This window comes from Gymnoscopelus braueri (genome assembly GCF_963280865.1).
Source record: "Gymnoscopelus braueri genome assembly, chromosome: 6".
Lineage (NCBI taxonomy): Eukaryota > Metazoa > Chordata > Actinopteri > Myctophiformes > Myctophidae > Gymnoscopelus > Gymnoscopelus braueri.
The window spans coordinates 52,006,932-52,019,068 of NC_137607.1; the positions used below are offsets into that span (position 1 = coordinate 52,006,932).

At 43.6% G+C, this 12,137-nt stretch overlaps 1 protein-coding gene across 1 annotated transcript in view; it reads left to right on the forward strand.

Annotated features, from left to right (window-relative positions):
• hcn2b (hyperpolarization activated cyclic nucleotide-gated potassium channel 2b) overlaps positions 1–12,137 on the forward strand; it is a 247,604-nt gene that overhangs the window by 182,998 nt on the left and 52,469 nt on the right. Inside the window, exon 4 of the mRNA XM_080431574.1 lies at positions 9,010–9,171. Coding sequence (XP_080287700.1) covers positions 9,010–9,171 — 162 coding nt within the window. The remainder of the gene's footprint in view (positions 1–9,009; positions 9,172–12,137) is intronic.

The following is a 12,137-nucleotide window of genomic DNA, read 5'->3' on the forward strand; positions in this document are numbered from 1 at the left end:
GTAGATCAGCTATTTTTGGCACAAGACACCGTTGTACGACTCAGTATAATAAGTTTAATGGATGACTGACTGTTTGAACCAGGAACACAGGTTCAAATTACACATCGGAAACATAGAACCATTATCGGCCATCATCTACCCCAAGGTTACATAAAACAATATCCTGTTACACATGGAAGTCACCAGTCGCTTCTTTTCACCTGACAGTGATGAATTTCACCGGGATGGCTTAACTGTGCTCCTCCCCATGCAGAGGAACACCCTAATCCCTCCCAGTTCCGCGCCCTGCTGAGCATGGGAGCCCGATCAACTTGTAGGAATCGCTAGTGCAGCGACAGAGATTTCCCCCCTGCCAGCTTCCCACCCACAAACAACACGGCCATTTGGTTTTATTGGAACGCCTGGCCAAGCTGAAGACACCATGGGGGAGTTGAATCCCAGTCTCACTCTATGGTAGTGGGCAGGTGCTTTACCCCTGTGCAGGGCTGACTATATGGTGGAGATTCTTTCTTGTAGATTTCTTCTTGTAGCCGTAGGGGCTCTGTTTTGATGACGTCACATGTGCGAACAGAGCCACTCGGACCAGTGTTGTTATAGTTTTGAAATATGAATTTTCAGTTTCATTTTAGGTAGCTTTATAAGTGCATAAGTAGTTGCACTACAGTTTAGTTACTCATTTTAGTTTTGTTTTTATTTAGTTTCACACACGCGCTCGTGCACACACGCGCTCGTGCACGCACGCGCGCACGCACACACACACACACGCGCTCGTGCACGCACGCGCGCACGCACATGCACACACACAACCTAATCACCGTGACAGGGGCCAATACACAAACATTATGTAGGCTACGCAACGGGCGACCACAGTGAGGGACCAGATTGAATAAAAGTGTTTTAGATTTCTTTTAAGAACGCAGTCTGGCGGACGTGCACATATGTGCAACTGCTCAAAAAGCTGTGTGAGCGCCGCCCCCCTTCGTCCTTGGACCACTACACCACTGCCCCTGTCTCACCCAGATGACCCTATGATTCAAAAGTGTGTGTTAATTTGCTCCAATGAAAATAACAACTCTGCGTTCTTAATTGCAGAGTGGTAATTTGAACTTGATAAAACCCATAATTAGTTATTCAACCACATGCTGCATGAGTGCTGCTCTGCCACCTTTCAGCTCTGCTCACCTCTTCTATATTCTCTGATCAGCATATAGCTCATGTATACTTTTTCGCGAGACCGTGTCGCTCTACAGAAATCTATTTTCACCTGAAAAAACTGTCAACAAAGTATGCTTTAGCTCAGCTCACCTCAATTCAAACGTGGTTGGCTGTGTTCTGCCCTGCCCCGCTCAGCTCGGCTCGGCTCGGCTCAGCTTAGCTCAGGACGGGATTTCTTGAAAGATGATCATGTTACTAAGATGATTTCGTCCCCGTTTAACTCAGCTGTAGTCCAGTCAAGAATGGGAGATTTGCACCCCCCCCTGCTAAGTCAAAATCCATATAGAATGAGGAATCAGCAGGGCAACTGTATTTTTAGCACCGCTGTCATCATATTTGTTATCGTTTTTGTACAGACGTTTTGTGTGTGCATGTGGGTACGTGTGCATGGACAGAGGAAGCATGTATCACGCGTCTCCACATGCTGATATGTAGTGGATGCTTTTTTAATTATCCATTTTTGTGTGAGCGTGTGTGCGCGTGCGTGCGTGCGCGTTTGTGGGGAGATGCATCGTTCCATGCCTCATCTGCTGCAGTAACATCCCATATCTCATCAGGGCCTACAGTGTAAAAGAAAAGTGGACCCACTTTATCTGTGTTTTCTAGTCTATGAGTTCTGGACAAAGCCACATACCGTGACCCACATTGTGGCATGACAGTGACACATGCACCAGTGCTATCGTGGTGTCTTGGGGAACATTAGTTCTACAGGCTCATTAATCATGGTGTTAATGGTTCCTAATCACAGGGCAGGGTGTCATGGCTCGTTTCCTCCTTTCCCGCCTGAGTTACCTGAGACCATATCGCTTACAGTGGTGAACAGTAACAAAGTATAATTACTTGAGGTTAGTGTGAGGTAGGGTTAGCATTAGCAAGGACGCACAGACAATGTTAGAGGGGCAGGGGCCAACATTTCTAAACGGGCTCTTTTGGCCGTCATTTTGTTTCACATTTCTAGCTATCTACAAGCGTGGCTATTTTCGGTATTCCCGACACCGCACTCAACTAAGTATAATCAAGCCTTTACTGGAGATGCGGTGTACGGCATGGATTTATACACAGAGGGCAATTCTTTCTGCATAAAATGCTGCATTCAAGTTCAAGAGAGTTTGGAAAAGCATTGTCTTGAATGCTGCCTGTATGGCATGGAAAGGGGGCGTTTGCATTTCTTTCACCATAGTAAATGCTGAATTCATGGTCTGGAAAGGGCACTTTTTACAGACAGGTACAGTAAAAGGTCAGGGGCTCAAGCCCCCTTTGATGTCTATGTGTGCACGTGCCTGAGGGTTAGGAGGGGCGGCCATAGCTGAGTGGTTAGTGAGCCCGCCTAGGGAGCCAGAGGCCCTGGTTGCCCCAGGTACGATTCCAGGCCACGCCAGCATATGTGTCGATGAAATGAAATTTGTCCCTGAGCAAGACTCTTAACCCCTAATTGCTCACAGGCCCTCATTGGAAACAAGCCCGCAAGGACTTTCATGAACGTCCTGTTAAAAGGAATTATCCTTATCCTTATCCTAGGATTAGGGTTAGTTATAATGCGCGCGCACGCCATCTGAATGAATGGTACTTCGGAATAATGGACTGCGGACCAATGGCATGGCACCACTGTCTTCTGCCCTCTCTCACACATTCATTGCCGTACCTCTCTCCACATGTTTGTCAGATTGCTGCATGTCATTCAAATTTCTGTTTGTATCACATCAATCAAATGTTGAGATTTGATATGGTGTAATGGGGTTTTTCTTCTGGCTGGCCCACAGTCGCTTTTTTAGAGACGTAAGCTTGTGCTGTAATAACAATGACAATACGGCTACACAATTTGACTGTCAATTCTACATGAAACTGAACAGTAATGGTATGAAGGATGAAATGTACATAACTATATGTGAAAGGTGGCAGACCATGCCAGCATAGTGTCAGACCTGTGTGTGTGTGCACATGACAAACAACATCAAATGCTGTGTGTGTGTGTGTGTGTGTGTGTGTGTGTGTGTGTGTGTGTGTGTGTGTGTGTGTGTGTGTGTGTGTGTGTGTGTGTGTGTGTGTGTGTGTGTGTGTGTGTGTGTGTGTGTGTGTGTGTGTGTGTGTGTGTGTGTGTGTGGGTGCGCACACACACACGCACACGCACACACACACACACACACACACACACACACATGGTAAGGGGAGGGGAGTGAGCTAGTATGAAAACCTCCTGCTTTCCATGCATACATGAACAATCGCTACGCAGAATTCTATATAGACCTGGAGCACCAGCAGATATTTCAAGATTTTTAGAAGGTTTAGGGTTTAGGCAACTATATGGCCCAGGCAGTTTCACGACCCAGCTGCCCTTGACATTTTGCGTTATCAGAAAATGTATTCTGATAACATTTGAGCTGAGAAATAGGCAGTTGCTCAATATTGATTCATTTCACACTCACAACAGCTAGTTTAAAAGTTTGTTAAAGAGGTGGTGCCATGGTTTTGCACTTTTTCTGTTTTTTTCTATCAGGTCTATGAGGTTGATAGAACTTCATTAAGCCCCCTGGTGGTGTTTTTATGGTGTTTTATGTCTATTTTGAGTTTCTACCTGGAGGCTGAAACCTTGAGGGTCAAACGTGCCAATAGAAAAACAGCTTTTAGTGACATAGTAAAAATATACCCTCCCCCTCATTATCATAACACAACAGGTGTGGGCATGAGGAGGAGGAGGGACTAGGACAGGTGGGTGGTGCTAAGGTGGTGGAGGAGGTGCTAAGGTGAGAACCAGGTATACTTAGCTCTTTTAACGCCATTGACGCGTTTTCGAGTCAAATGCTACTTAACCCACCCACGCCATCGACGCGTTAGACGCGCTGATAGCTTTTTCATTGTTTAATCTGTGATCGCGCTGTTAGAGGGTCCTCCCTGAGACTGGGAGGCTGGGGTTCAATCCTCGGCCACAATAACTCTGCTTGCACTCACCAACATCAAGAGTTCGATTGGGGGTCCCTAAGATATACTAGCGTCATGTCCAGGGTATGTACATGTACATCAAGCTGCGTCATGCTACGGACCTATGGTCCACATGGCTCGGGAAATGTTGGTTCCCAAAGCTACTTACCTACTACCCTATCAGTATGCAACTTAGACAGTCACGGCACTGAGCTAACAGCACGGCCGTCGCACAGGGATCAAGCCCACTTCTGTCGGCGTGCTTGCCTTGTTTTTAAATGATGTAAAATGTCACCAGAATCTGTGTGTGTGTGTGTGTGTGTGTGTGTGTGTGTGTGTGTGTGTGTGTGTGTGTGTGTGTGTGTGTGTGTGTGTGTGTGTGTGTGTGTGTGTGTGTGTGTTAATATGATTGTTTTCTTCCTTAAAGGTATCATGACATTCATTTTCACTTTTTTTTATTTTCAATGTTTTATTTGGGGTTTTATGACCTCAATTACACCCAAAAAACCTGAACTTAGAACATTCAGTGGATTTTCTGTGGTCTGGGGTTTTCTGAATAATTAGGCTGAAAAGTAATCTGAGCTTGGCCCTTCGACAGTGAGGTCACAGTCGATTAATCCCGCCCACTCTCCTCCTCGCCCCTCCCCTCCCCTATCCTTTCCTTTGGGGGGGGCGGAGCAGAGGCGATGATTGACAGGCAAAATCCCTCACCAGCGACACCCGCAGGCAAAGATTATTTTTTTCATTGCAGTTGAAAAGGCTTTAGAAATGTGAGAGAAAAACACCTGCCATGGATCACTGGAATGGAATTTTCACTTAAAACTTTTTGTACACTTTTGAAGGACCAGGACAAAGACTTTGAATGTGGTGTAAAAGTGAATGTCATTAAACCTTTAAGAGGGATGGTTCCATCTAAAGACCATTCAAGCAACGTTTGCACTACAACATTGTGAGAGAGAGTACTAAACACCATAACTGTAACAAAACATCAAATCATGTAAAAGTCCTGCTAGTGGGCCATGTCCACTATGGTCAATGCCTGGGGGCTTTTGTTAAAAACACAAGTGAAAATTCTGACCTGAGGGTGGCACATGAGTCACCACAATTAGTAGGGTACACCTTGCAGCATGCCTATTATTAGATTATTAGATAGCTTGCGTGCAAGTGGATGTTTTAGCACTAGGATGGCGCTAGACTAGAGGAAAGACCACAAAAATCAGTAGGGCTAATCCTACAGGGAGCATCACCAAGTTTCATGGCAATACGTTTTTTTGATATCTTGTGTGCAATCGTAAATCTTGGCGTAAGGGTGGTGCTATAGAGTTATATACATATTATACTATACTATACATATTCAGGGGGCATTAATGCATATAGCAAGTTTCATGGCAATATGACCATTAGATTGTGAGATATATTGCATTCATGTGGAAAATTTGGCCTAAGCTAGGTGGTTGAGTGAAAGTCACCAAAAGTAGTAGGAGTCATCCTACAGGCAGTATAAACGTAAGCAGCAATCCAGACAGTAGTTTTTGAGTTATCTGGTTTGGGACCAAAGTGGGCAACAGAGTAACACTGTCTCACTCCCAAAAGGCATATTATGACTTTTTGGGAACATTTTGACCAAATGTCAACATGTGACGTGAAGAGGGGGACAAAAAAGTCACAATATGACTTTTGGGGAATATATGATTTACGATTCTGTGCCTATCGGGACATAACTCGGACGGCGCCGAGTCGGCTCAAGCTTGCTCGGCAGTGCCTCCCGTGGCTCAAGTCCGCTTGAGACGGCGCGCCTCCGACGTTTTAACCGTTTATTTGTTGGACAGTCAAAAACGCTGAGAACTGCGTAAAAGGTAAGAATAATTGGCTACTCTAAATGAAAAAACACGAGAAAATAAATAAATAAATAAAATAAAAATGCTGACAACTGGACTTTCACGTTGCTGTAATGCGGAAGTCCCGAAAGTCAGCATGTGTCTTATTTGCCCCCTCCTTCAAGGCAGATGTTGACGTTTGGTCACTAAAAGTCACAATATGCGTTTTGGGGAGTGAGACAGGTTGGACAGAGCGATGGACTAACATCTAGCAAGACTAAAAATCCAACAGAATCTGCCCTTTCTTTCTTTCTTTACTCTTAAACACATTTGCATGTGTGCAAATATGCGCATGCACAGTTGCACACACACACACACACACACACACACACACACACACACACACACACACACACACACACACTTCCCAAGTGGGGCATGTTTGGGGTTGTTTATGTTTTGGCTGATGATGAAAGAAGGTACACAGCGTAGCTCCCTTAAGTGTAATTTATTGGCCCATCCACACGTTTTAGGTAACAAATTGTCCCTAGGTTTCTAATACACACAGTGTGCTGACATAGTCTGGCAAGTGGCCAGAACAGAAAAGCCACAGTGAGGGCAGTGTTTACAAGGCCGTGACCACAGCACCATGTCCCTGAGCTCTATACCAATACGCTTTCTCACCAGGCGACAGGCCTGCTGAGGTTAGGCAGAGAGAGACACGTTGCTTTATTTACAAAGCTGCCAACGGCGAAAGCACTCACGTCATTCTCATTCTGTCAGGCAAAACCTATTCTGTATGAGATTTTAACCCATTCAATCCGGGGACGCATCTGTGTCATTTTAGATTTCTTTGAGTGCCGCGCTATGAGCTTGTAGATCTGCTATTTTTTAAATGTATGTTTTAATCGTGAAAATGTGTGAAGGATTTTCTACAAATGTCTAAATCAAAAAAACGTATGTTGCTATATAACATCAGTGGTTCTCAAACTTTTTCCATGTCAAGGACCCCCAAAATGATATGTATTTGGCCGCCGACCCCCATCTCAAAATATGTTGTTCCAGGGACTCCCAGAAGCAAACATTTTTTGTTAAAAATGTTCGCTATAAAAATATATATATTCAATGATTTGCTAAAATGTTCACAATAATTTTTTTTTAGCAGATATACAAGCTCATAGCGCAGCACTCGGTGCCGCGCTATGAGCTTGTAGATCTGCTATTTTTGAATAGCCAAAGTATCAAATAACGATTAAAGTGGTTACACTGATGCGTTCCTGGTTTGAATGGGTTAATGGACTCAAGTATTGGTCTTCTTTTTATTATTAACACCACTGTAGAATCTCAACCTGTCAATACAGAAACATTAACAACAATAAAAATGTGTATTACTATTTGTTTAAGTTTTAGGAGGAGATATACTGCTGAAATTGCAGACAGTGTTTGGAGGCCCTGGGAGCAGGAATATTATACACTCTGAACTTGGACTGACATGTAAAACATGGACTACGATTCTTAGCTCTCGAGCAGCAGTTCTCAACCTGCGGGTCGGGACCCCCTGGGAAGTCCCCACATGATTTTTTTTAGGGGTCCCCAGATGACAGTGAACTGACAATTTAAGGACTTTTAAGACCTTTTCATGCGTAAAAAAAAAAAAAAAAAAGTAATCAACAAACTAAACTGGCCAAATTGTCAAATAATATAAGAAAGAGGCAAAACAATTTTAAATGGCCTCGCAAACTATTTTCACAATATGTAATGCCTCAACTACAATTCCAAGTGCTAGTCAGGCTTTTTCTGCCTTTATTAGATAGTATACAGTAGTCTGACAGGAAACGGGGAGAGAGATGGGGAGTGACGCAGCAAAGGTCGCCGGGATAAGGATTCGAACCCGCGACACGCCATCGGGCTGCATCAGCAGCCTATAGGTGCTCGGACCGCTACGCCAGCCGACCGGGCCAGATTTTTCACATTTTGACATCAGCGTGTGTATTTAGACCTAAGATTTAAAGTCTACATGCAATTTACATGCTGTGGGAAGTGAGGAGATCAGTGGGTGAGCTGTCATGGGTTGATGGAGTGTCTAATATCTCATCATCTATAATACTCATAACCAACTCCTTCTCATTAATTAGCCATTAGTATGTAAGGTCAGCTGCATGTAAGTTTGACATGATGTATCAAAGCGATGATGAACAAATATAGCCTGTACAACATGTTTAAACCTTTTTTTTTCTCATCAAATAAAAAACAATCAAATACCAGCTCAGTGGCCTTGTGGTTAGAATGTCCGCTCTGAGAGTGGGAGGTCGGGGTTCGATCCCTGGCCAGGTCATACCAAAGACAATAAAAAGGGGGCCCAATGCCTCCCTGCTTGGCACTCAACATCAAGGTTGGATTGGGGGTAAGTCCCTGCATGTGACATAATAGCGTCATGTCCAGGGAAGTCTCACACTACAGAAACAGGAGATAGGCTCCTGCCCTATGGGCCGCAAGGCTTACTTATCAGCGTTACCATGTCTGCTTATTATAAGGGGCTTTGGGCTTGTTTTTCTGTAAAGTCGCTTATAAATATTGGTAGTTATTAATTAATAAGAATTGTCCACGGACCCCCATCTAAAAGTATTTAGATACTGTACCAGATTTGCGTTGTTAAAATGTTTCAAAAAGTATTCAAAATGTTTCACTTTTTTCAAGATTGAAAAAAATAAATAGCAGATCTACAAGCTCACAACGCGTCGCATCGCGAGTATTTCTACGTTGTGCGCTTGTAGATCGTTAGTTTTTATAGACCTAGTTGCTTATTTCTCTTGCAAAATCTGTTACTTATTACTCATCAAAAAAAAGAGTCCAATCTGAAGAGTCGGAACAGCAAAGCATGGTGATATGTTGGCAGCATAATTGTACAATGTCCTCTCCAGCTCTCTTTTTCGAACTGGGTATATTACCCTAGGGCCTGTTCACAGAATGACCTTTCACTATTCATTAGATATTATGGACTATACTATATGCATGAACACCCCTTCTATTTTACCCCCCCTCCCTTTCCCCTTTCTGGCAGATCTTCCACATGACCTATGACCTGGCCAGTGCTGTGATGCGTATCTTTAACCTGATTGGTATGATGCTGCTGCTGTGTCACTGGGATGGCTGTCTCCAGTTCCTGGTTCCCATGCTGCAGGACTTTCCCTCCAACTGCTGGGTCTCCCTCAACAAGATGGTGGTGAGTTATAGGTGTTCTGGCTTTGTGCTGTTTGTCGGTACGCCTACAGTATGTCTAGGTCTGTGTGAACTGTGTTAACCCATTAAGACCTGAGGCTGATTCTACAAATGCCTTCTGAATCAGTAGTTCTCACGCTTTCAAGATTTCAAAAATAGCAGATCTATACACTGACACAGATTGTTTCCGGTTTTATTGGATTAAGACTTGTTTGCCTCCTTATTAAAGGAGTAGTTCGCCCCCAAAAATTTATTTATTTCTATTCTTTACTCCCGTGATGTCTTGAATACAAGGAGACGTTTTGTTTGTGTAACATTCCTTTACGGTGAATGAAGAATGCCCAAAATAAGACAATACTTGATGAATATTAAGAACAGCAAAACCATATCAAAAATCTGTTTCTAAACTCCAAAATACCGTTCACGTTCCAACGTTCACATCCAAACCCTCTTGTTTACCTTTCCAAAATATAACCATAGAAGCCGAAATTAAACGTTGTACTTCCGGTTCAAATGCACGTGACATGCATGAGCGAAGAACGCACCTCAACAGGAGCTCATTCACACACGCGCGAGTGCCCAGGCGTGTGCGTCATTTAAGACACTCAGACTCACAGGTGTACAAGAACCACGTCCAATCAATTTAGCACAAAGTTATTAATGAAATCCAACTCAATTGGAGCTCATTTGTGGGGTTCACAGTTGGCAAAGATTGGAGCCACAAAGTTACATTTAGACATCATTCTACACACATACACACATGTATGTAGGTGCACGTGTGTGTGACATACACGTGCAACCATACAATGGTTCACATTCACACATGCACACTTGAGTACATGGGCACACAGAGACAGAGACGTGAATGCACGTGTGCACTGACACATAAACACACACTCACACATGCACGGTTGCACGCACGGAGTATCTGCTCCAATCAAGTTGCTTCTTGATGGCCTCAGGAGAGAGCTGTCACAGCAGAAAAGTAGAAGTGAGAGTGAAGAACACTGAAGTTCCCACACTGTGCTTCTTTTCATCCCTCATTGGTTTTGTTCCTCAGCCATGATCCTTTCTCCCCTTTTGTTCCTTTCTTCACTAATACTGTAGGTAGAAATAATATGTCTACCTATTAGCAGATGGCTGGATGACCTCCATCGGAGGTGTTTCATAATCCAAAATGTTTTCTGCCACGAAAGCAAAAACCCCTGCAGAGAGGATCCGGTGCAGAACTTTCTCTTTATGATAAGAAAAAAAAAAAAAGATCTGATGAAGATAAAGAAATTTTAATTTACTATATAAATATACTGTATATGGTATGCAATGTCTGATAAATTAAGATAATTCAAAGAAAGCAGGTGAAACTCTATTGATCTACTAACAGGGCTGCAGAGGTCTAGAATTACTTGGGCTAGCCAGACATACAGTACACGCCCCATAATCAATCATTATCTGCAGGGACATAGCCTACCCCAAGAGCAATATTAAACCTCTCTAGTTTGCTGAATCTCACTGCTATACTCTGAGCTGTAGTAGATGAAGCTGTACTTTATTATTATTTTAGTTGGATTGGAACATACAGTATGAATTATGCTTCTCATAATTCAGCCGCCGGGATAATTCCTCCTTTGTGTTCTGTGTACTCACTCAGTTTTCACAGACTGTTCTGCAGCTGGTTGATGTTGCCATGGTTAAGACATTTTTCATGTGCGTACTTTTAAATATTCAGATGCCTGTGCATATTGGTGACATTTCTGCCCCAAGAGTTCGTGGAAGGCACAGTGTGTTAAGACACGTGTCTGCTCTGTGTGTGTGTGTGTGTGTGTGTGTGTGTGGGCGCTGGCCTCCAGGAACAGATGGAACTCACCATCTCTTTCACGTTCACATTCTCTCTCTCTCTCTCTCCCTCTCTCTCTCTGCTACCCCACTACACATCATCACACCACATCAATATTCATATTAGTATATAGTGACCATAATTTCAACACAGAAGCCTTTTTCCAAAACAGTTTAAATGTAATATAACCAAGTATTTCTACATTAAGACGTGCATCTCTATTATGATCTCAGAGAGCTGGCATATTATTATTGGCATAGTCTTGCAGGTACTCTGTTATGTTATCATCTAAGCCACAGAGAGCAGAGAAAATATTTCTGGAACTGATGCTGCTGCGATGCTTGTAGATCTGCTATTTTCACAGAATGCTGCTGCTGCTGGCCCCTATGCTTTTTCTCAGAGCTTATTGCCACGAAGCCAGAGAACATACAGCCTGGGGTGGGCATGGCGGTTGGCGTGTGTGTGTGTGTGTGTGTGTGTGTGTGTGTGTGTGTGTGTGTGTGTGTGTGTGTGTGTGTGTGTGTGTGTGTGTGTGTGTGTGTGTGTGTGTGTGTGTGTGTGTGTGTGTGTGTGTGTGTGTGTGTGTGCGCGTGCGTGCGTGTACTGCTGTCTACTGCACTCACAGAGTGATCAAGGTCAGCACTTCTCTTCAGAGGGGGTTTTAAATAAGAGACACAGCGTTAAATGATCCCATCCCCGTTAAATGTGCCACTGGAGACTACTTCACTGGGAGCAGATCCTCTTTGCTGTGGCTGCTGCTTGGCTGCACTGGGCATCTTACTGCAATCTGCCACCCTGACTCTCTGCAGTATACATGCTGCCCATGCAGTGAAATCCACACTGTTAATTAAACTGTGAGATAGGAAAAATGAATTTGAGAACTAATTCATGTGCAGATTTTTATTTCTTTATCTTGAGGAATAACAAACAAAGTTGCTTGTAAGTATGCTTGCATTGTATGCTTACGATGTTATGGTGAATTATGGAAAGTATTCGCTCTGCTGTCCAGGCTCACACATGTAATGTCTTACTTAAGGTAACACAACCACAGAGGAGGGAGGAGTGTGTCTCACTTATCTTGCATGCCCAGATTTCGCTATTCTAACTCTTAAGGTGCATATCGTATGTAAGCCCAT